Source organism: Triticum urartu, chromosome 7A (genome assembly GCF_056163025.1).
Source record: "Triticum urartu cultivar PI428250 chromosome 7A, HENAU_Tu73, whole genome shotgun sequence".
NCBI lineage: Eukaryota > Viridiplantae > Streptophyta > Magnoliopsida > Poales > Poaceae > Triticum > Triticum urartu.
Genome location: NC_141879.1, coordinates 51,834,155 through 51,860,338, shown reverse-complemented (window position 1 = coordinate 51,860,338; position 26,184 = coordinate 51,834,155). Strand labels below are relative to the sequence as shown.

General features: G+C 44.3%; 1 protein-coding gene and 2 pseudogenes across 1 annotated transcript; 1 reads left to right on the top strand and 2 right to left on the bottom strand.

Moving 5' to 3' along the window:
* Window positions 1-6,987: 6,987 nt before the first annotated feature.
* On the bottom strand, window positions 6,988-7,902 carry LOC147957623 (protein FAR1-RELATED SEQUENCE 5-like; annotated as a pseudogene).
* A 6,077-nt stretch (window positions 7,903-13,979) lies between these two features.
* Window positions 13,980-14,898, top strand: LOC147957622 (uncharacterized; annotated as a pseudogene).
* Window positions 14,899-17,014: 2,116 nt separating this feature from the next.
* LOC147957621 (uncharacterized) lies at window positions 17,015-17,521 on the bottom strand. Its single transcript, XM_087536416.1, has one exon. It carries the CDS (start codon window positions 17,406-17,408, stop codon window positions 17,175-17,177), a length of 234 nt encoding a protein of 77 aa, XP_087392542.1. The 5' UTR covers window positions 17,409-17,521; the 3' UTR covers window positions 17,015-17,174.
* Between the last annotated feature and the right edge of the window lie 8,663 nt (window positions 17,522-26,184).

The window sequence follows — 26,184 nt, the reverse complement described above, 5'->3', positions numbered from 1 at the left end:
ATAGGCTTAGGATTGGGTCTTGTCCATCACATCATTCTCCTAGTGATGTGATCCCGTTATCGATGACATCCAATGTCCATGATTAGGAAACCATGACCATCTATTGATCAATGAGCTAGTCAACTAGAGGCTTACTAGGGACATGTTGTGGTCTATGTATTCACACATGTATTACAGTTTCCGGATAATACAATTATAGCATGAACAATAGAAAATTATCATGAACAAGGAAATACAATAATAACCATTTTATTATTGCCTCTAGGGCATATTTCCAACAGTCTCCCACTTGCACTAGAGTCAATAATCTAGTTCACATCACTATGTGATTGTAATGAATCCAACACCCATGGGGCTTGTTCATATCTTGCTTGTGAGAGAGGTTTATTAGTCAATGAGTCTGAACCTTTCAGATCCATGTGTGCTTTACAAATCTCTATGTCATCTTGTAGATGCAACTACCATGCGGTACTTGGAGCTATTCCAAATAACTGTTCTACTATACGAATCCGGTTTACTACTCAGAGTCACCCGGATTAGTGTCAAAGTTTGCATCGACGTAACCCTTTATGACGAACTCTTTTACCACCACCATAATTGAGAAAATTCCTTAGTCCACTATTCACTAAGGATAAGTTCGACCGTTGTCATGTGATCCATTCCTGGATCACTCTTGTACCCCTTGACTGACTCATGGCAAGGCACACTTCAGGTGCGGTACACAACATAGCATACTGTAGAGCCTACGTCTAAAGCATAGGGGACGACCTTCGTCCTTTCTCTCTCTTCTGCCGTGGCCAGGTCTTGAGTCTTACTCAATATTCACACCTTGTAACACAGCTAAGAACTCCTTTGCTGATCTGTTTTTGAACTCCTTCAAAATCTTGTCACGGTATGTATTCATTCGAAAGTACTATTAAGCGTTTTGATCTATCCTTATAGATCTTGATGCTCAATGTTCAAGTAGCTTAATCTAGGTTTCCATTGAAAAACACTTTTTAAATAACCCTGTATGCTTTCCAGAAATTCTACATCATTTCTGATCAACAATATGTTAAGAACATATACTCATTAAAAATTCTATAGTGCGCCCACTCACTTCTTTGGAAATACAAGTTTCTCATAAACTTTGTATAAACCCAAAATCTTTGATCATCTCATCAAAGCGTACATTCCAATTCCGAGATGCTTACTCCAGTCCTTAGAAGGATTGCTGGAGCTTTGCATACTTGTTAGCATCTTTCAGAATTGACAAAACCTTCTGGTTGTATCACATACAACCTTTCCTCAAGAAAAACGTTGAGGAAACAATGTTTTGACATTCTATCTGCAAGATTTCATAAATAATGCAGTAACTGCTAACATAATTCCAACAGACTCTTAGCATCGCTACGAGTGAGAAAGTCTCATCGTAGTCAACTCCTTGAACTTGTCGGGAAACATCTTAACGACAAGTCGAGCTTTGTTAATGGTGACACTTACCATCATTGTCCGTCTTACTTTTAAAATCCATCTGCACCCAACAGCCTTACGACCATCAAGTAGTTCTTTCCAAAGTCTATACTTTGTTTTTCTACATGGATTCTCTCTCAGATTTAACGGCCTCAAGCCATTCGTCGGAATTCGGGCCCACCATCGCTTCTCCATAGCTCGTAGGTTCATTGTTGTCTATCAACATGACTTCCAAGACAGGATTACGTACCACTCTGAAGTAGCATGCATCCTTGTCGACCTATAAGGTTTGGTAGTGACTTGATCCGAAGTTTCATGATCACTATCATAAGCTTCCATTTCAATTGGTGTAGGTTCCACAGGAACAACTCCATGTGTCCTGCTACACACTAGTTGAAGTGACGGTTCAATAACCTCATCAAGTCTCCATCATCCTCCCACTCAATTCTTTCGAGAGAAACTTTTCCTCGAGAAAGGGCCCGATTCTAGAAACAATCCCTATTGCTTTCGGATCTGAGACAGGATTTATACCCAACTGTTTTGGGTACTCTATGAAGATGCATTTATCCGCTTTGGGTTCGAGCTTATCAGCCTGAAACCTTTTCACATAAGCATCGCAGCCCCAAACTTTTAAGAAACGACAGCTTAGGTTTTTCTAAACCATAGTTCATACGGTGCCGTCTCAACGGAATTGTGTGGTGCCCTATTTAAAGTGAGTGCGGTTGTCTCTAATGCCTAACCCATAAACGATAGTGGTAATTCGATGAGAGACATCATGGTATGCACCATATCTAATAGGGTGCAGTTATGATGTTCGGACACACCATCACCCTATGGTGTTCCAGGCGGTATTAGTTGTGAAACAATTTCCACAGTGTCTTAATTGTGTGCCAAACTCGTAACTCAGATATTCATCTCTATGATCATATCATAGACATTTTATCATCATGTCACGACGATCTTCAACTTCACTCTGCAATTACTTGCCTTTCAATAATTCAGACTTGTGTTTCATCAAGTAAATATACTCAGCATCTACTCAAATCATCTGTGAAGCAAGAACATAACGATATCCACTGCGTGCCTCAGCACTCATTGGAATGCACACGTCAAAATGTATTACTTCCAACAAGTTGCTTTCTTGTTCCATCGTACTGAAAACGAGGCCTTTCAGTCATCTTGCCCATGTGGTATGATTTGCATGTCTTAAGTAATTCAAAATCAAGTGAGTCCAAACGATCCATCTGCATGGAGTTTCTTCATGCATATCTACCAATAGACATGGTTCGCATGTCTCAATCTTTTCAAAAACGAGTGAGTCCAAAGATCCATCAACATGGAGCTTCTTCATGCGTTTTATACCAACATGACTCAAATGGCAGTGCCACAAGTACGTGGTACTATCATTACTATCTTATATCTTTTGGCATGAACATGTGTATCACTACGATCGAGATTCAATAAACCATTCATTTTAGGTGCAAGACCATTGAAGGTATTATTCAAATAAACAGAGTAACCATTATTCTCTTTAAATGAATAACCGTATTGCGATAAACATAATCCAATCATGTCTATGCTCAACACAAACACAAAATAACAATTATTTCGGTTTAACACCAATCCCGATGGTAGAGGGAGTGTGCAATGTTTGATCACATCAACTTTGGTAACACTTCCAACACATATCGTCATCTGACCTTTAGCTAGTCTCCGCAGCCTTTTATTTCGAGTTACTAACGCTTAGCCACCGAACTGGTATTTATTACCCTGGTGCTACTAGGAGTACTAGTAAAGTACACAATAATATGGCGTGTATCCAAAATACTTCTGTCGACCTTGCCAGCCTTCTCATCTACTAACTATCTAGGGTAGTTCTACTTCAGTGAACGTTCCCCTCATTATAGAAGCACTTAGTCTCGGGTTTGGTTCAACCTTGGGTTTCTTCACTAGAGCAGTAACTGATTTGCCGTCTCATGAAGTATCCCTTCTTTCCCTTGCCCTTCTTGAAACTAGTGGTTTAACCATCAACAATTGATGCTCCTACTTGATTTCTACTTTCGCGATGTCAAACATCGTGAGTTGCTCAAGGATCATCATGTCTATCCCTGATATGTTATAGTTCATCACTAAGCTCTTTTGTGCAGCAATGAGGACAATCCTCAGTTCACGGACCCAGTCCGCATAATTGCTACTGTCAACTCTCAACTAAACTTTCTCTAGGAACATATCTAAAACAGTAGAACCAAAGCGTGAGCTACGACATAATTTGCAAAGACCTTTTGACTATGTTCATGATAATTAAGTTCATCTAATCAAATTATTCAATGAACTCCCACTTAGATAGGCATCCCTCTAGTCATCTAAGTGATACATGATCCGAGTCAACTAGGCCGTGTCCGATCATCACATGAGACAGACTAGTCATCACCGGTGAACATATTCATGCTGATCGTATCCACTATACGACTCATGTTCGACCTTTCGGTCTTCCGTGTTCCGAGGCCATGTCTGTACATGCTAGACTCGTCAAGTTAACCTAAGTGTATTGCATGTGTAAATCTGGCTTACACCCGTTGTATGCGAACGTTAGAACCTATCACACCCGATCATCACGTGGTGCTTCAGAACAACGGACCTTAGCAATGGTGCACAGTTAGGGGGAACACTTTCTTGAAATTTTAGTGAGGGGTCATCTTATTTATGCTACCGTCGTTCTAAGCAAATAAGATGTAAACATGACAAACATCACATGAAAATCATAAAGTGACATGATATGACCAATATCATCTTCCGCCTTTGATCTCCACCTTCAAGGCGCGGCATGAACACCATCGTCACCGGCATGACACCATGGTCTCCATCATCATTATCTCCATCATCGTGTCTTCATGAAGTTGCCTCGCCAACTATTACTTCTACTCCTATGTCTAACGGTTAGCAATAAAGTAAAGTAATTACATGGCGTTTTCATTGACATGCAGGTCATAAATAAATTAAGACAACTACTATGGCTCCTGCCGGTTGTCATACTCATCGACATGCAAGTCGTGATTCCTATTACAAGAACATGATCAATCTCATACATCACATATATCATTCATCACATCCTTTTGGCCATATCACATCACATAGCATACCCTGCAAAAACAAGTTAGACGTCCTCTAATTGTTGTTGCATGTTTTACGTGGCTGCTATGGGTTTCTAGCAAGAACGTTTCTTACCTACGCAAAAACCACAATGGTGATATGCCAACTGCTATTTACCCTTCATAAGGACCCTTTTCATGGAATCCGGTCCGACTAAAGTGGGAGAGACAGACACCCGCCAGCCACCTTATGCATCAAGTGCATGTCAGTCGGTGGAACCAGTCTCACATAAGCGTACGTGTAAGGTCGGTCCGGGCCGCTTCATCCCACAATGCCGCCGAATCAAGATAAGACTAGTAACGGCAAGCAAATTGAACAAATCATCGCCCAGAACTACCTTTTTGTTCTACTCGTGTATAGAAACTACGCATAGACCTAGCTCATGATGCCACTGTTGGGGATCGTAGCAGAAATTTAAAATTTTCTACGCATCACCAAGATCAATCTATGGAGTAATCTAGCAACGAGGGGAAGGGGAGTGCATCTACATACCCTTGTAGATCGCTAAGCGGAAGCATTACAAGAACGCGGTTGGTGGAGTCGTACACGCAGCGATTCAGATCGCGGTCGATTCCGATCTAAGCGCCGAACAACGGCGCCTCCGCGTTCAACACACGTACAGCTCGGTGACGTGTCCCGCGCCTTGATCCAGCAAGGAGAGAGGGAGAGGTTGGGGAAGACTCCATCCAGCAGCAGCACGACGGCGTGGTGGTGGTGGAGGAGCGCGGGACTCCAGCAGGGCTTCGCCAAGCACTACGAGAGACGAGGCGGGAGAGAGGTAGGGCTGCGCCAAGAGGGAGATCAAATCATGTGTTGGGAAGCCCCCAATACCTCAAGTGTATATAGGGGGAGGGGAGGGGCTGCGCCCCCTTCTAGGGTTCCCTCCCTAGGGGGGGAGGCAGCCCTAGATGCCATCTAGGGTGGCGGCCAAAGGGGAGAGGAGAGGGGGGCGCCCTAGGGTGGGCCTTAAGGCCCATCTGGACCTAGGGTTTGCCCCCTTCCCACTCTCCATGCGCCTTGGGACTTGGTGAGGGGCGCACCAGCCCACCTGGGGCTGGTCCCCTCTCACACTTGGCCCACGCAGCCTTCTGGGGCTGGTGGCCCCACCTGTTGGACCCCCGGGTCCCTCCCGATGGTCCCGGTACGTTACCGATAGCACCTGAAACTTTTCCGGTGACCAAAACGGGACTTCCCATATATAAATATTTACCTCTGGACCAATCCGGAACTCCTCGTGACGTCCAGGATCTCATCCGGGACTCCGAACAACATTCGGTAACCGCGTACATACTTTCACTATAACCCTAGCGTCATCGAACATTAAGTGTGTAGACCCTACGGGCTCGGGAATAATGCAGACATGACCGAGACATCTCTCTGTTCAATAACCAACAACGGGATCTGGATACCCATGTTGGCTCCCACATGTTCCACGATGATCACATCGGATGAACCACGATGTCAAGGATTCAGTCAATCCCGTATACAATTCCCTTTGTCTACCGGTATAGTACTTGCCCGAGATTCGATCGTCGGTATCCCGATACCTTTTTCAATCTCGTTACCGGAAAATCTCTTTACTCGTTCTGTAACACATCATCCCGTGATCAACTCCTTGTTCACATTGTGAACATTATGATGATGTCCTACCGAGTGGGCCCAGAGATACCTCTTCGTTTACACGGAGTGACAAATCCCAGTCTCGATTCGTGCCAACCCAACAGACACTTTCGGAGATACCCGCAGTGCACCTTTATACCCACCTAGTTACGTTGTGACGTTTGGTACACCCAAAGCATTCCTACGGTATCCGGGAGCTGCACAGTCTCATGGTCTAAGGAAATGATACTTGACATTAGAAAAGCTTTAGCAGACGAACTATACGATCTTGTGCTAGGCTTAGGATTGGGTCTTGTCCATCACATCATTCTCCTAATGATGTGATCCCGTTATCAATGACATTCAATGTCCATGATCAGGAAACCATGACCATCTATTGATCAACGAGCTAGTCAACTAGAGGCTTACTAGGGACATGTTGTGGTCTATGTATTCACACATGTATTATGGTTTCCGGATAATACAATTATAGCATGAACAATAGACAATTATCATGAACAAGGAAATACAATAATAACCATTTTAATATTGCCTCTAGGGCATATTTCCAACATAAAGGTGCTGGGCCAGGAGCAAGGCCAAGTGGTCTCGGTTCGTGTCTGGAACCGGGACCAAAGGGGTCAGACGAACCGGGACCAATGGCCCCCGAGGCCCCGCCAGCGCCCTGGCCTCATGAACCGGGACTAATGCACCCTTTGGTCCCGATACGTAAGTGAACCGGGATTAATGCCCTTATCCTGGACTCAACCAAAGCCCTGTTTTCTACTAGTGCTTGTACTCGAGAGATATCACCTTGTAAGTGCTAATTGTGCCATCGGTGCTCAGAAAAATACATGACAAACTGAATTGCTTCTTGAATTCCTCTTGGAACTCGGAATAATGTCCTAGTATATGATTCAGCCGCAGTCTTCAACAAAGGTAGGTTTGGTAGGCAGGGTACTGGAATGGTATGGCGTGACTTGTAGTCTTTGTATTTTTCTTTCCGGCAAAGACGAGCAATGCACTTATCATATGCTTCTATCAATTCTGGAAGACAAAGCATTTTGCGGAAAGTTTTCTTGAACATGTTGTTCATTCCTTCACTCCATTGGGTACAGATTGCTTATCCAAGAATTATCTTCAATCCGCTCTTGAGCAACAGCTCATGCCATCTATTCTCAAAATGTGCCAGTGATCTATCTTCATACACACATATTTTGAATTCTTTAAGAAAATTGTCATCGTCGCTGATTAGTAGACTTAGATCTTTTGCAACATTTTGATAGAAATGCGATAAACAAAGACGATGTCGTGTTCTTGGGAAAACCCTTCCAATAGCATTTATAATGGCGGCACATTGATCAGTGATATTGTTTCAGGCTGCTTAACAGACATAGCTTCTAGAAAGGTTCTAATAACCCACTCAAAGGTATTTGCAGATTCATTATATAGTATTGCTGCACCAAAAAGAACAGTCTGCTTGTGATGATTAACACCAATAAATGGAGCAAATGACATTTGAAACAAGTTTGTTGAAAATGTGGTGTCAAAGGAAAGGGCATCTCCAAAGACAGAATGGTCCATAACAGCTTGTCCATTAGTCCAAAAGATGTTCATTATTGTACCATCATCATCATCATCTAACTGCATGTCATAGAAAAATGAAGGGTCCTCTACTTGCTTGTTCTTTAGATACTTCATTAATGTTTGTGCATCTTTGGTTTACAAATACTTTGAGCGGTCACTTCATAAATAATTGTTGCAATCCATTTGCAAGAAGCATATAGCATCTTTACCATACCAAAGCTCACAGAAATCATATATTTCAGCTTGTTTAATTGCCCATGTTCTCATTTGCTTAATCATGTGGCGATCGGCATCTAAGAGTTGACGCTGTGACCTCAGCATGTGCCTCTTATCTGGACTTACAAGCTGGTGATTATGGTCGGTAATAACTTTCTGAGCTCTCCAAATTCCCTCCTAAGTGATGCTGAATTGAGCATAAGAACTGTAATGCTAAACTTCAAGTGGCACTTTCTAATACTAAATCCCTTGGATGGAGCATAAGAGTTGTAAAATTGGTACGCCTCTTCCTCAGACTGAAAGCACATCCCAACTCTTGGAGCCTTACTGCATCTTGCAAGTCATGATCATTCATTGGTGTGCTCCTCGTCCTCGGCTGGCCATCTTGCAAGGGTAAGCAATAGAATCAATCAAGATAGGCTTGAGGAAGGAAGCAACGTGCTTGTTGTCACATGTGAACTGAACTTACCCTCACTGGAGGAGCCGTGGGTGGACATGGTTCTCGAGGAGACGATGCTACCTCTGTTCCGGCTGCTTGCCACGAATAAACTATGGGAATCAGAGACGTCAGGAAACAGCTGAAGTTACCTAGCGAGTCCATTGGCCAGCAGTAAACACCATGGTGTCTAGAGAACTGACGATGCCTGCCTCTTCAAAGACATGGCCTGCTGTGGTAAATTGGTAATCGTCAGCAAGAGTGTTCTTCGTGGCAATTGAGCTAAAGTCCTTCTTCTTTTTTTTGCGGGGGAGCTAAAGTCCTTCATTCGTCGCAAACAAAGAGCGGAACAAGCAAATAATTGCAACGAGTTCCATCGTCGCGCAGCGGCGGGGGCGGCGGCAGCAGCGGCAGTAGAAGCAGCACCGAAAGTCCTAGGTAGGCGAGCCTGAAGCTAGCGGGTCCAGGGCCATGGAGAGGTTCCTGACGGCGCTTGTCTTCTGCGAGGCACCCCTCGACGGCTATGGTGTTAGATTTATTCTTGATCCATCATGTATCTGCATTGTTATTTTCGTACTGCATGCAGTTTACCTTAGGACTGTTCCGGCAAAGTCATGGCTGCAACGTGCAAGGGAGCGAGATGCCATCCGACCGTGCGATGCGGTGCGGTAGAGCCGTGTGACCCGGCAACATCGTGTGAAGCGGCGAGCAGTGTGAGCACTGGAGCGTGACAAGCTGCATGGTCAAGTAGTTCTGGCTGCAGGGGCTCTCCGGCAAGTCAACGGCGCAACGTTTGACGGCCTTCACTGCTTCGACACCGTCGTCATGCTCCAAGTGTCCTCTGGTTGATTTTTTTTTAGGAACGTACGTGTGTGTGTCTGTAATTGCATTCATTTCTTAGTTTTGGAACGTACTACCTCCGTTCTAGTTTATCAATCCATATTTTGATCATTGTTTTAGCTAATAAAATATAGGTTATATATAAAAAGTAATATCCAAATATGAATCAAATCATTTGTGCGTACACACATTAACATTTTTTGTGAGCTTTTTTACTGTAACCTGGTACTCCGCAAGGAGAGGAAGGAGTACTAGTTAAATCTAACCCTTCATTCAAAAGGGTATTTTAGACTTTTCCTATTGCCAATGTAACTGTAATTATTATTTTCTTAAACTCTATTCTGGTTCCCTCCCGAAGTCTCGCTCAAGCACTTGTTGCGGCCTCCACGATCGAGCAACCAAGCACGACCATGGCTGCCTCCTTCCGCAGACCACGCTGCATGCATCTACCGCCGCCAATGCGCCTAGATGAAAACTTAATTGCAACCTTCGTCGCCGGCGAGGCCTCTCGAACGTCCGCTTGATCTGATTACTCCACCAAATCATATTTATCTTCTCAGATCTAGTTGAGCAAGCAGTTGCATGTTTGAAAGCAATTATTTATTAATGTTCACCACTTTGCTTTTCTTTCGGGCTATACATGTCTCATTCATAGTTGTAGAGGATGGCAACAATCGAGTATTGATGCATCGTGTGATTCTGGCCGCAATCCTCGGGTAGTTCGTGCAAATGGATATCTATCCCATCCCGTAATTAGTGGAGGATTACATATCATCCTCTCACGTACCCATAATTAGCGGGGAAGTAAATAACAACCTCAGGTGGTACAATATTTTGTGAGTCCCGATTACCAATTTACCCCTCAAATCAAGGTACTCCTGAACTTTTGGTCATGGTACTCCCATGCATCTATATTGGAGTACCAAACACGGGTATCCGTCCGATTTAAGTAAATGGATGGCTCACAACTGGACCATCCCCGACCGATCCGTGATAACAGTGGCGGTGAAGATACCCGTGCCTAAACTCACCCCTCTCAGTGGATCCACCCGCCAGTCAACGAATGCAAGCAATAGTGTAATGCGTTGTTCTTTTTGTCTTTCTTTGTGAGGGTTTGAAAGCACTTGGATGAACACATTTATCTTTTTTTTGCGTATCACTCTAAGGCCTTGCATAGATCCTTTTTTATTGAAGTACAAACAAGTCAACCATTTTTTTAAACAGAGTTTATCTATTAATATGCACGGCTTTAAAATATTGTATATATGGCCACACATAATTAAAAAAAATACTCAATGTACATAGGCTTCAAAGATTCAATCAATGCATGAACATATGCATTCTTGTTTGCTAGAAAAGTGCACATGCATTCGATAAATGAATGAAGTGACATGCAAATAGAAAAACAAACAAATAAACAAATACTCCACCAATCTTTACTTGTGTTTGTATAACGCTTTCCTTATATATGTGAGTGTATATTCACATGAGCATATAGCAGGCCCAATAGTTCATCCGCAGTTTCATATTTAATTGTTCTCCTGTTTGGAGTGCTAGAAGATAAATAAGTAGAAACCACTGAAAATAAAGAAGAGAAGTGGACGAGAGAAGCACCGAATGGATGGCAATCATGTAGGAATTAGAGACATCAGGAGAAACTTTGCTTGGACTCGTGGCTAGACTGTCCACAGTTGAAGCATGGACCGAACGTAGGACTGGGGGCGATAGCGTTGTGCTATACTTCGGAGTTCCTGTGCTGCATTGTTGGTGAAGGCGGGCAAGGTGAATTGAAGGTTGGCCTCGTAACATAAGTGGCGCGGCTAAATGCACTGTTTGGATTCCACACCCGATGCTTATGAGGCATCGGTTCGAGTTTGTAGGAGAAAAAGGCGTCGCAGTTGCGCTTGCTAGCTTTGATTCTTCCAACACGACATTAGCATGGCTGGCCTTTATAGCCTTGTTAAGGAGTTCCTCGAAGGTTGTGTTCTTGAAGAGGTTGAGAGTGTGCTTTAGAACAGAGTCAGGCCTTTGCGGAACCTTTCCCGCTTCTTGACATCGGTAGAGACTTCCTCCATTACATAACAAGCCAAACTACTGAATTCCTTGTTGTACTCATTGAGTGACTTCCTTTCATATGTTTAGTTGCACATTTCTTTCCTCTCCAGTTCCATGAGCAGTTCTGGAATGTGGCGCGGTCCGAAGGCCAATGGAAATCTTGCTAGGACATATATAAGTATATTTGTCGGGTTGTCGTTTGCACCACAGGAAGAGACATATCAGGATGGACAAGTCCCTCTTGATCGGTAGAAGCAAAGCAAAAGCAAAAGGAGGTGTCTAGGTCACAGTTGACTGAGACTTAACAAACTATTAGTTAAGTGTTATAACCTGTAAGCAAGGAAGAAAAAGTAAAAATAAATTATACGGATCTCAATGTAAGATCTATTAAATGTGATATCTACCGAGACATAATCAAATCTCAGTCGACTGAGGTTTAGTAAGGCTGAAAGCAAAATGGAGCGACAAAAGCACCAAACTGCATCCTAGTTCCGCCAACGAGCGGCGGCAACAACATAATAGAGTGCTTGGTGCTTGAGCCCGAAGCTAGTAGATCCAAGGCCATCGAGAGGTTCGTGGCGGTGCTCATTTTGTACAAGGCACCCTTCTACTGCTCTACAGCTAGCTAACGCACATCGTGGCTAACCACCAACGAGATCAAGCAGTTGGTCTCCAATGGGGCGGCAAAGCCGGCGTCAAACAAAGATGATGCACGGAAGGACCAGTGGTTGCCCAATGGTTGGATTCTTCCGATCTACGTTATTCTTCATCAACGGCGGTTGGTGTTCTGATATTCTGGTCTTATGGGGTCTTAGCATGATGATTTCTCGACTATTTACTACAACAAGTTTTGTCCGGCTCTGATGGGGAAGGGACAATGACGGCAGTGCCCTTCGGCTCTCTTCATTGCTTGTAGTGGCTGCTAAGTGGTCTATGGATATGGAAGTAAGTTTTTTATTATTTTTGGTGTTCGTTGTAATGTCATGATTGAAAATAAACAGATCGGATGTTTTTCCACAAAAAAAGTCATTCTTTATTTCAACATATACAATAATAATTTCAATCAGGTAGACCTTTGACAAGTGCGTGCATTCATTTTTGAATACAAATGAAAATATATTTCAAGAACACATATCGATAAATCGCTTAAATTGTACAGATAAGGTACTAAGGCTCTGATTTGCCCGGTTCGACCGTCTGACCATGCGGATACTCGCCTCCGGCGCCTCGATGGCCTCCGGCGGATACATGCCTAGTGCTCCGGCCTTTCCCATTGTGATCGACCGTGACCTCCTCATCGACAATGATCTCCTTGTTTTGCTCGTAGTACTTGCTCCCTACGGAAACGAAAGCCGAGTTGTAAGATCGCCTCATGTTGTGGTAGGTACATCGAAAGCAGTACATGCACAAGTGTTGCCGAGCCAAAGCTCAAAATCCTCTCTGGATTGGGCGGCAGCGTCGCCGTGCGCGTCGCGCTCTCCATGGAGACGCCGCTAGGGATGCTGCAGGTTTGGGTGAGTGTTGCCTTGATGTGGAGGCGTCTGGCAGCTGGTTTGTCCTCTCTACAGTGGCTACCGATGCCATGATTTGCATATCCGGCGTCCCCTTTGGTAGTTTCTCTCCGGCGTGGCTGTTAGCCGTGTTGTTGAGTACCCGACTCTTCTTTGCGTCGTCTGATTTTGCCCTCATGATGCTTGCTGTTGTGGCTTGGCTTGCTGTTGTTTCATCCTCTTCGATTGCCCCAGGTGGCTTTCCTTCTCTGCTGGGTGTCCATGGGCGGCGACGTTGTAGCTGGCGTGGTGTGCTTCTGGCGTCGTGCAGGTCAGGCGGCGTGTTCTATACGAGTGGTCGTGAAGCCAGCTCCTATCCTAGCTCTCGTGTGAGCGTCTCTCTTGCCGATGGTGCGGTGTCCTCAAGCCAGGACAAGAGGGTAGGAGTTGTCCCTTCTCCGCCCGATGATATAGACACAACCTTGGTCCTTCCCTTAGCAGACGGCTGATCCATTGCAATCTACCCTGTTTGGTTGTCCCTGGCCCTAAGTATAGTGGGCAGGGGCATTAGCAAGCGGTGCTCTATTTTCCTATTTTGTGCTTGTTGGTGAGCATGGCATTGTAAGCTGCTCCATCAGCCCCTTGTATCTTTTTCGTCTTGGTTAGCTCTGTTGGTACTTTGTCACGTCCGGTCGGTTGATGGCTTTGTTAATTTAAAGCTGGGCTTTTTTTGAGCCTTCGTACTTAAAAAAACAAGTGTTGCCGATTATTGCACAAGATCCTTCTAGTGTGCGCGACGTCTCGCGCTGCCGGACAGATGGCCCGCAGCCCCGCACGCAGACGGCAGCGCATCACCGAACAGCATGGCCGGCACGCTGACCTACCAAGCACCCGAAGCACCTCCTCCCCAGCTGAGTGCCAAGTGTCGCCTCATCTCCCAGCCAGTCCATCTCCTCCCAACATAAACAAATCCCAAACATGACTCATCGTCGACGCAGCACACAGCAGCTCATTTTCTTTTGTTGGAACGATCGTGACCCATTCCAGGCAGCGAGGCGCTTCCGGGACAGTGTCGTGCCGGGTCGCGTCGCGCCACTTCTCCGACTCCGTAAACAATGGATCCCATCAAACTCTCTCATGTCGTTCTTGCTTCCTGCCGTGCGCCGGTCGGGGTCGGCGTCTGTGGATTTTCCACCCTGCCGCGTCACGGCTCGTTCAACCACCCCGCTTGCATCCACCTCCTATCTCCTGTACGAGGGAAAGGACATCCAAAGTAGAGTTGACAGACAAAGTCAAGACAGAGGAACAGAGCAACATCCGAAACAATAGAGAGTCGTTTGCTACACAGCGAAGACCAAATTTGTTAGGACATCCTATTGAGGCCAGCCGGCAGCTCGGCTGATCGAACATGGACAAGATCGTGGCCTTCTCCATCCTTAGCTCGTCGCCGGCAGAGATCGCTGGAGCGGCGGACGGAAGCAGGCGACCACTCAGAAGAAGCAGCAAGAGGAGAAGGTCGAGCGGAGTTTGCTGCCGGGGAGGAATAGGGAGGCCAGGGCGGCCCGGTTCGCGCCCGAGTTCGACGGCCTCAACTGCTTCCAATCTATAATTTCCTTGTGACTTTTGAGAAGCTCGCCGTGGTGTGTGTGTGTTTCACTTCTGCGTCCTGTTCTTTTTGGTTGATTACTGAAGAAGTGACTCACAAAGCGACTGATAGAACTGATAATTATACGCCTGTTTGGTTTACCGATGCCTTACGATGATGATGTTTACGTTGTAATTCGAACCATAATGTTTTCACCAAAAAGTTGTTGAGTTCCTCTCACCAGGACACACAAAAACTTGCTTGATACGAGTGATATACAAAGGAAAGGGACAGCTACAACAGATTAATAGGCTCGAGTGCTAAACAGCGTCTAATTGGAAAGCACATAGTAATGACAAAACACCAGGTGTCTAGAGTCAAACAAGATTCAAGTCAAAACAAGTGGAAACCAGCCTGTAGCAGTACTACACTAGTAGTATACCAATGGGAAAATGTCATGCGAAATAAAGCAAACCAACATATACTAAGTTAATTCTCCACCCACCTGTACTTGTGCGAGTAATGCTTTGACTATATATCTAAGTCTACGTATCCATGAGCAGATAGCAAGGTTCAGTAATTCACCCACACTGTTTGATATTTCCTTCTTCATTTATTTGACATGTAAAGACAGAAACATATAGGTCCGAGCATACACAAAGAGAAGAGGACGAGAGAAGAATCAGATGGATGCAAATGAACATGTAGGAATTAGGGACGTCGGGAGAGAAACAATATTTACCCAATGCATCCATTGGTCCACAGCTAACACCATGGTCTCGATAAACCTCGGTTGTCCGGCAACTTTGTGGAACTGCCCTGCAGCGGTCACAGCATGCCCGAGCATGTTGAGCCGCAATCGAGCTTGACTCTTCACTACCGGTAAACGAATGGTCTGCTTGTCGTCCGTTCAACTATGCCTTGCTATCTCCCAATTACTTGAGTGAGACACTGTTTTGGCACCAATTTCCTTGTAGCTGGTTCGAGTGACAATTCCAAAAGGAAAAAGGACGCTAGGATAATTGTGCGAGTTTGCCCGTAACTATATGTTACTCCAAATATGCACGTGGCGCATTAGCCACATAGTTTAGTGTGATGTTGGAGTTTGGACATCTAATGAGTTGCAACTCACACGCGTTCACTTCCTTTCAGATTAATTAGTTTGTCTGAATATCACCACGTCAAACCTTAACTAACCGGCCAATAATTTCCTGAACTATGCAGAAGACTAGAAGGATTAGGCGCGCTTTGCTGCGCCGTTTATGTTGTTGGGATTTCATAGTGATCAAAATTGGTTTGACACTTTGGCTTCCTGCTCACAGGCGATGTCTAACGGCTGACAATCTGGCTATCTAGGGCATACCACATAACCCGGTGTGCTTACTCTGCTGCGCTGCACCGGAGATGGCCAACCATCTGCTTGTGGACTGCAGCTTCACCAAACAGTTGTTGGCGGTGGCTATCAATAAGCTAGCTGAACCCTTTCTAAACCTAGGGATGAAAATGGAGTGGAAACTTTCCGTTTTTCCGGAGGAAAAATGAAAACGGAGAGGAAATGTGAAAACTGAAACGGAAATTTGCAAAACAGAAGTGGAAATAGAATTTTTTATGCGGAAACGGAAACAAAAACGGAACGATGTTTTCCGGTGGAACATGCATGGAAATGGAACTTTCCGTTTCTGTGAATATGGAATTTCTGTTTTTCCTATAGACCTATAGCTGCTTTGTAGCCCAACCATCAAAGAGAACACAATGACACAATTAGTACAATGGATCTAAGGCCCAACTTTTACTACCACACAGGTACTCAGCTTGATCCTATACGCAATTGTCCGATACTACTACAATACTACGCTAAGTTGCTAACATAATGATATTATTTTGTAGCCATGTTAACAACTCATTAAATTTGTTTGCTTTTGTGTGTATTTCTCTATGATTCAATGGGTTTTTAAGTTCCGATCAATGCCTATTTCTGTTTCCGTATCCGCTTTGTATTCGCTCCGTGTCCATTTCCGGTAGTATATGTTTTCATATTCATTTCCGGGGTTTCTGTACGTTTCCGCTTCTGCAAAAAAATATGATAGCACTCAGTTCCGTCCGTTTGCGCTCCGTTTTCACCTCTACCTAAACCTGATGACATCGGTGAGCTCGAGTGAGCAATGCTTATCTCTGAAGACCAATTGGATGACACAGCTCTAGTCGCTCCGGGTGAATGAGAGAAAAAGTTTGGAAGGCAGCCATTTGCTTGATCTCCTAGATGATATGGAAAGATCGCAACAACTGTGTTTTCAGTGGTGACAGGTGCTCCGTTACACAACTCATGGGACGTATAATGGATGAGGCGCGATGCTGGTCGGCTGCTGGCCACCTGTTTGATAGATTTTTTTAGCCTCCTTGAGTGTTGCTGGCTGAATTTTTCTGAATGCCAGCTCCAGGCTTTTCACCTAGTCTCTAACTCTAAAGTCTTTGTATTTGTTCCTCTCCTGATTAATTAATGAAATACGACTCTCAGTCCTTTCGTCAAAAAACATTGGTTTGACACACGGGGAAGATAGTGAAATGCGTTTTCTTTTTTATAATACAATGTTTTGATGTGTTTTTTGGCAGTATGATTGTATGTTATCTACTAATCAATCCATACGTGGAAAAGTTTTCTGCGTTATGTACTATATTAGTGCTATATAGTGCACGTGTTGGCGCTTCTTTGTTAGTTGGGAAGGTGTACAGGACAGATGTGTTTCTATAGAATGATTGTTTCCAATTAATTTGAGAACTTGTTGATCCAGTCAAAATCATGAATCAAAATAGTTTTCCCCTTGCCCGCCTGCTGCTCTGCATCCGGCCGTAGACCGCCCTGCTTCCCCTGTTGCCCTGCTCCAGCCTTTTTGTCCTCCTGCAGCTTCCTCCCCCGCCAGGAGAGCCAAGCCCAGCTCCCCTCGGGGGCGATGTCGGCCGGCGACGCGCTAAGGATGGAGAAGGCCAGCACCTTGTTCATACTCGATTTGAGACAGGGATAATTCCGGCAGCAGCTCCGGTGGCCTGTGCTTTCTTGCACGCACAGGCTTTCCTTCTTGCTTGCCCGAGTTGGTGAAGGGACAGAGGGGATGCCTTATATACAACGGAGCCTTGTGGAAGCTTTGGGCATTGCGGTTTCTTGCGCTGGAGGATTCCAGAAAATTCGTCGACGCAGTCGCGAGTTAGAACCAGCGAGCGAGCTCGTGACGCACGCGGTGGCGTGGTGGAAGTTGCAGCTGCCTCACGGTTTCTAGGTCTCGCGCGTGTTTATTTTCTTTCTCATGTGCTGCCTTTCTCTGCCTGTGCCCGGGGTCGTCGGGTCCCAAGCGAGCCTGGCATGACGTGTCGGTCGATTTATTTATTTTTGAGACAAATTACGTGTCGGTTCATGGTATGTTTTCTTTTTCACGTGAGTAGAGTTCTCCATTGGATTTCTTCCACTTCTAGTTTTGGGTCATTGGCCTGCTCAGCCTGGCATTATATTGGCCCTCATTTTTGAGGCTGCATATGCTAATGCAGGAAATCCTTATCCTTCTATTATTTTTAGGATAGGAAACTCTTAAAAGAACGTTAAGCTAATTTATGCTAGTGAACTTGTGGTCCCATCAGTTCAATTTTCTATGCAATTTGTGCTTGTGCTTGCTTTTAAATCTCGTTGGTTACTTCCACAGTTTTGCACATGAGTCCCTATGTATCATTCACACTCCATCACAATGTCACAACATGTGTCGCCCCTTTCTGAAAGGACCCATTACAAATAATCATTACAGAAATTATCCAAAAATTGAGAAGAAATCACAAATCCAACTCTCGACGTTACCACTGGAAAATCAGTAGAAGGGGTCACCACAACTCAATCTTTGAGGAAGCGGCATTGGAGACATTTTAGATCTAAAGAACAAACTATTGACGACTGACAATGCCAACATCTCTATGTATGCGCTGTAGGGGACAATCCATGTAACACTCCTGCCAACCATGCTACATATTACCCAGTCAACAATGTCTACGAGGACTATCAAAGGCACCACCCGCCAACCATGCTCCCTAGTCTACTTCAGCTGCCTTTTGAATAGAGTCGACATCCGTCTTCATCAAAATCATGTACACCTTTCTCTGAATAGCAAGAGGGACATAGAGCATACACTACCAATAACGAATCAGATCGAGGAGAACAAAACCGTTGTAAAACTCTACACATGACACCTAGAGGAACCACTCCTTGCCATTGACTATGATGTCGTAATGGAAAGGGGCATCATAGGTAGTTTCTGAAACGGCTCACAAGAAACGGAGTATGTTACGTCTCTCTTGCTTTATAAGAGGAAAGAGGTTGGCTCCGAGATGTGCTTGTCTAACCAAACAGACGTAACATTGTAACATGTATATATTCACAACTATTATAGCAAACTAGCAATGTCCAAGAATGTTATTTAGTTAAGTTAAAAGCCGGTGGTTGTCACGATTCCCTTCTTTTGCCTTGGATCGCGCCTCAAAGCCCCTTTCCCTCTTGCAAGCTTTCGATCTCCCCATAATAAGCGAAGATTCAGCCATTGCTTTCGAGCTCCCCATAACTTAAGATTCAGCCAGGGTTTTCATTAGTCGCATGAGTGGATCAAGATACCTACTTGTATTCAGATTCACTTTACTCTACATATGAGGAATCCTCAGTTTGATGTATTGATAAGATCATAATATTGGAAGAATTGTTGCTTCCCAAGAATGGGACTATAATATTGGAAGCTATCGCTACTGTACAACCCATTGAATATGTAACAAACTAAATTAAATCAATGAGCAATAGAAGTGTTGCAATCATTGATTCATAGATCAATGCTCAGTGACATGGCACCAACCTGCTGCTACTAGTCAGGTACTATAAATGTCATTGCTTCTAACCATGCTTTGAATGTTGCAAATGCCACTACAAACACTTGCAAGCAGCACCATTTCGAATGCGTTTCTCTATGACTTCAATAGTCAGTGTGCAAGATTGCGAGTGTCTTGATGAATATGCTGTAGTATTGGAAGGTGTTAGGAAAATTGTGTTAGGCATAAACCAGCATGTGCGCATGAAATTGACGATACGTCACATTAGAGATCTATTCAATGAGTCGGTGGGCTGCCAAACTCTCTTTGAACTCTCTAGAGTATCTGCATTAGCATTGTACCCATCGACACAGTTTATGCTTGCTGCGGCTATTTGGTAGGCCCATATTGTACTATGAGTCTAAACTATACAAGATGGATTTTATCTCTAGTATATTGCCGTCAAGAACTTCCTTCCTGATGGAGGGAATACTTTTCTCAGGTGATAGCAAAGCAGGCAGCTCACATAAATGACTTGTTATCCTTACATGTGATGAAAATCAATTTGAAATAGAGAAGTGTTCAATGAAATTGTCACCAAGTAAACTCCTTTACAAAAAGAACTCAATTTGTACCATGTAATCATCCAATAGAACTGTCACGAACTAGATGTAATATTCAACTATTCTTAACTAAAATTGTATAGGCTCCATGCACACTAAATTGAAGTTAAAAGATTATTGTTCTTCCCATTAAGAAAATGAATCAATTTTGGTTCACGCTATTAGAAAAACGAGCATTGGTAGCGACTGTCAGAGGTGGTTTAGACCAAGCATAATATAGCTGCTTTTAATGTGGCGACCGCGGGCTGTTATTATTGATATACAAAGCAATAGATGCAGCTATGAACGGGAAACCACCTCCATGAAGCATTGGAGGCGGTTGATATTTTGAACCGCCTCCAATATCACGCAAGCATAAACGATCTGAGACCAGAAATCACATGAGGCTGATGTGGGCATGTAGCCTTTCTTTGTCCTTTACACGAGCTCTCGGGCACCACATTGCCATTCATTTTACTTGCCCTTGTCTGATCCATGGTAAAACCCTAGCTCCAACTCTGCAAAGTTCACCTCAACGACGCCGACCTAGTCCATCCTCAAATTTTGCGATGGGGGACTGGCAGATCCGCCCATCTACATTGGAACGGAGGTACACATCAGTACATCCTCAGCTTTTAATTGACAATATTTTTTCAAAAATAAAGAAATTTGTCCGCATGCCGTTGTATGATTGAACATCCCATTGTAACATCGTAAACACATATAGTTAATGAATTGCGTCGGAATTTTCAAGATTGTTTAGCTAAGCTAAGAGTCAAACATAGATGTCATGTGGAAAGTGGTTTAAAATTGAATATGTTGAATTAAATACATAGTCAGTGAAGGTACTTCGGTCATTGATTCATAGATCATTGCTCCATAGTATGGTACTAGACTACTACTGCAGGTTGGACACTATAAATATTATTGCCTCTAACCCCTCTTTCCAGGGAAGAAAAGACCACTATAAACACTATTGCAAGCAAGTCACTTTCCCCCACCTATATCTATGTGCTTCGAAAGTGTGCATCCAGAAATGAGAGTGTCTTGATGCATATATCATGGGATTGGAAGGCATTAGGAAAATTGCTTTAGGTACAAACTCGTTTGTAGATATGAATCAAATGGTACCTTGCACAGTTGCTCCACCTCTCAGGTCGCGAGGCATCATTCCCTTCTTTGTCCTCTCTCGAGTGCTTACTTTCGGGTAATTTCAATCGACACATTTGATTGTGCTTTCGCTGTGTCCATGGGTATCTTCATGTTCCATACTCATTGAAAGCTTCTCTTTCTCAACCACACGCCTGCACTACCAGACCCGTCTTCCATTAGTTCGGCTGGCCAACACGATGGACAAGGATGCCGCTCCAGGAATCACCCTGGTAGCTTGCTTGCTTAAAAAAGGTTGGTGTATTTGCGCGTCTGGTAGCTACCAAATCTTGCGCGATGGACAAGGATCGTTGAAATCACTTTGTCGAGTTGTATCGAGGAAGGCTAGTGCTTTCTGCTACTACTTTGATTCATTAGCCAATATGGGAATCTATGAAGGATTGAATTGATGTTTTCATTCTCCACTCACGTGGACTGACGAAACATGCACACCATTTGTTGCCATGCTGTGATTAAGTCGACAGGTAATCTCCTCCAAAATCTCATGTGGTGGATTGACGGACAGCAGACGTTGTACTATTATGTGACTTCTGTCAGTATGCATATGCCATCTCTAGATACATGAACTATTTTGATAGTCGGATACAAATAACATCTACCATTTCAATTCAAACCGCTGGAATAATACGAAAGAGGATTTTGTCAGAACGTTTTCAGCAAGTTCAATCTCTACTTATGGCTCCCGTTGGATGCTCTCTATGGACTAGTTGTGACGCCCCCAATTCGATCATACAATAATCATACACGCAAATGTGTACGATCAAGATCAGGGACTCACGGGAAGATCACAAACACAACTATAGACACAAATTAAAGTCATACAAGCTTCATATTACAAGTCAAGGGCCTCGAGGGCTCAAATACATAAGCTCGAATTCAAACGACTTGCCATTTACACAGCGAAAGAATGAACGAGCTGATAGTTACAAAGTGATTTGACTTACTGATGCCTTTGTATATGTTGGTGTTTACGTTGTGATTCCAAACCATATTTTTTCAACAAAAAATGGCTGGTTCCTCCCACCATGGTCCACAAAAACATTGATTGGCTGGAGTGCAGAGAAAAGGGATAACTACACTAGTTGATTGGCTCGAGTGCCAAACAAAGTGTCAAGGACAGACATGTTAGCGTCTTTGTCGATCAACGTCAAGGCTGCTGCCCTGGAGAGGTCGTGCGTATACAGAGCTTCAGCAACACAAATCAGGGGCTCAACTGCAGGCGCTATGGCAGGCCCAGCTATACCTTGCGTGGTCACCCCAGCTTGCTCGCCTGGTTCGCCCGGTTTACCGTCGTCTCTTACAAAAAGTTCAAGAATAAAGAAAAATTGGAAAAAAGTTCAGGAATTTGAATATATGTCACGCCTTCAAAAAATGTCATGAATTTTAAATCCGTCCATCAATTCTAAAACAAATATTCATGATCTCATAAATAGTACATGAATTTTTTTGAAAATCATCACCTCGAAAAAATTCACGTATTTAAGGAAAGTTCACGGCGTCAATTTTTTTTACGAAAAATTGAAAAACATTAATGAATTCAAGAAATGCTAACGAACGGGACAAACTTTGTGAATTTGAAGATGTCAAACATGTCACGCATGGTTAGGCATGGTTAGGAGATATTTACGTGTAGTCATGAGATAGATAGGCACATTGTTTATCTTGTATTCGGTCACAACTAGCTTCCTTCTCTCCTGTATTTCTTCTCTCTCAAATTGTATCTTCAACAACCTTGTACGCGTGATCAGGACTTGGTATACAGAGCCTTCTCTTCCAATCTCATCTAGTCTAGCTCATCTTCTTTAGTGCCCTAGCCATGTCTTCCTCCGGCTCCTCCCACCCAAACCTCAACCAACAGGTCACGGAGAAGCTTACCCGCGTGAACTATGTTCTGTGGCACGCCCAGATCGTGCCGCAGCTGCGGGACGCCGGTGTCTTCGGTTATGCGGACGGCACCACACCGGAGCCGGACCGACTCCTCGTCGCCAAGGACAAAGACGGGAAGGAGTCATCGAAGACCAACCCTCTCCACCCAATCTGGGTACGGGAGGACCGGCAGGTCCTTGGTTGCCTTCTCAACAACCTGTCCAAGGAGGTCCTCGTGCAGGTGACCGCAATCACCATGTCGCCCGCGCTATGGGCTGCTCTGGCTGGCATGTTCTCGTCTCAGTCCCTCAGCCGGGTGAACAACATGTGCATGGCCCTCATCAACGCGCAGAAGGGGAACCAATCCGTCACTGGTAGAAAAAGGGCCTGTTGTCCCGGTTCGTAAGGGCCTTTTGTCCCAGTTCTGGAACCGGGACTAAAGGGTCGGTACTAATGCCCTGTCCCTTTAGTCCCGGTTCAATCCAGAACCGGGACAGATGGGCCTCCACGTGGCCTGTGCGCGGAGCCCAGGCAGGAGACTCTTTGGTCCCGGTTGGTGGCACCAACCGGGACCAATAGACATCCACGCGTCAGCATTTCTGTGGCTAGGGTTTTTGTTTTTTTTTTTGAAAGGGGGGGGGGGGTTGGGGGTTTTGGGGGGGGGGGTTAATTTAGGTGTTTCATATATTGTGTTATCTAGCTATAATTAATAGAGAGAAGTGTCCTCTCTTATGTCCGTGCTTGGTCGACGCTACGTACTATACATACGTATAGAAAGGACTAGACACGCTAGCTAGCTAGTAAGCAAATAAAGGAAACAGAAGATCATCATGAACATATATGCATACAGAGAGAAGTGATATCGACCACCTCTCCTTCTCCGAGAGATTGGTCGAACAACAAGTTCTCGTATATCTATCCGACACTACCAGGTACATATATACAATAATTATCTCGTTTAAATTTTTTAAATTTCATTCAAATGAAATATGAACCAGATTCAAATTCCTTGCTGAAAACCTATTCTAAACCAATCAAAAAATTCTGAAATTTTGCCATCACCTTTGTCTTGCATCAGTACCTCACCACAAAAAATATCATAAATCCTAAAAATGCCCAAAGCCATCTAGCATTTGATCAAACACCCTCTATATGCACTGTTCATATCTGTAAAAAAAATTCAGAAATTTCAGAAAAGTTTGCTGCTGCTCCACTCCTTCTCCTCTCCTCTCCTTCTCCTTCTGCTCTTCAATCCGTCGGGGCTGGCGGCGACCATTGAGCAGGGGCAGAGAGCAAGGGCCGCACTCGATCGGGACCATGGGAAAGGGGGGGGGGGCTCACTTCGAGGGGGGTGGCGATGGCAGGAGTCCGGCGACGAGGACGGCGGGCTCGGGGCGGCACGCGGTGACAGGGACAAGGAGGGGTGGGCTCGGGGAGGGACGCAGTGACGGGGACGACGAGGACGGCGGGCTCGGGGATGCCGGCGATGAGGACGGCGCGGGCTCGTGGAGGCGACGACGTTGGCGGCGGCGGCGTAGATAGCGAGGTGGAGCAGCCTGACGGCCTCGTCGGCGGGGGAGGGGGGAACTGGTGATGCAAACTGAAAATTTTCACAAGTGTTTGCTATATAGTCCAAGCTTTAGTCCCGGTTGGTGGCATAAACCGGGACTAATTCCCCCTTTAGTCCCGCCCTTTGGGCTGCTGAAAAGAGGCCTTTGGTCCCGGTTGCTGTCACCAACCGGGACTAAAGGGGGGCATTGGTCACGGTTGGTGCCACGAACCGTGACCAATGCCCCCTTTCGTCCCGGTTGGTGCCACCAACCGGGACCAAAGGCCTTGTGCTGCCCCGCGCCCAAATGTTTAGTCCCACCTTGCTAGTTGAGAGGGAGCCGCACCTGTTTATAAGGTGCGGTGCGCCTTCCCTCTCGAGCTCCTCTCTAAAGCAGGCTTTTGGGCCTAACCGTGCAATGTGTTCCTATGGGCCTATTGGGCCTCCCGCGGGCCCGAATCCTGGCCCATGGTAGGGTTTCTAGTCGTATTCAGGCCGTGGGTGCCCAGTAGGTGGCACTTTTTTTGTTTTTTTTGTTTTCTTTGTTGCTTTATTTATTTTATTTTGTTTCTACTTACAACAAAATACTTATTGTTGCTATTTTTTTCCAGCTTTTTTTGTTTTTTTTTCTGCATTATTTATTTTCTTTTGTTTTTTGCTTTATTTTTTTTATTCTTTTTGCTTTTAGTTTTAGAAAAATTATAAACTTTCTGTTAGTGCCATTAGTTTTCAAATTTGAAAACACTTTTTTAGTTTTTTTGTTTTCTTTGTTGCTTTATTTATTTTATTTTGTGATTAACTTTACTATAAAAATAGTTTTTTTCCTGTTTTTTTGATTTGTTTTTTGCATTATTTATTTTCTTTTGTTTTTTGCTTTAATTTTTAATTCTGTTTGCTTTTAGGTTAGCAAAATTATAAACTTTCTGTTAGTGCCATTAGTTTTAGAAAAATTATAAACTTTCTATTAGTGCCATTAGTTTTCAAATTTGAATAGTTAAAATTTGAATTCTTTGAAAATTGTTTGAATCACAAGTTTGTGATTAACTTACTAAAAAAATGAGAATAGATGCACTTATAGAGAAAATTCAACCTACATTCCTAGTAAATTTCTATGAATTTCAGAGAAATTCACTATGAATTTAGGTTAAACTTTTCTCTATTAGGGCATCTATTTTCACTTCGAGAGAAGCTCAACAAGGCAGAGAGGGAAGGGCTTATAAACCGGTGTGAGCCCCCTTCGGTTGGCGAGGTGGGACTAAACTCTGCCCGCAACGAGTACCAACCCTTTAGTCCCGGTTTGTGGCACAAACCGGGACTAATGGTCATGGGCCAGGGGCGAGGAGCAAAATTATAAACTTTCTGTTAGTGCCATTAGTTTTAGAAAGTTGAAAGTTGAAAGTTGGCATGGGCCAGGGACTAATGGTCATGGTATTACGAGGGCCGAACCATAAGACATGAAAGCATTTCAAATGAACTCTGAAAAAGTAAAGAGGCAGGTTGAGGAGTGTAAGGTTTTAAATTTGTTAGTGAGGGCATGTCCACCTCCTTGCAGCCAGTTTGAGAGGCAAGATTTATCCACTGTTCCACCTCCTTGCAGCCAGTTTGAGAGGCAAGAATTATCCACTGTTCCACCTCTTTGCAGCCAGTTTGAGAGGCAAGAATTATCCATTGTTGTGTATGAAGAGCCTGTGTTATATGATCTCAGTGAGCCACCCATCTATGTTGTTGATGAAGAAGGAGTTGCCTTTGAAAGTCAGAGT

What these genes read in the sequence shown, in the direction of transcription:
- LOC147957621 (XM_087536416.1), bottom strand. Translation starts at nt 17,408, where the DNA reads ATGAACAAGGTGCTGGCCTTCTCCATCCTTAGCGCGTCGCCGGCCGAC.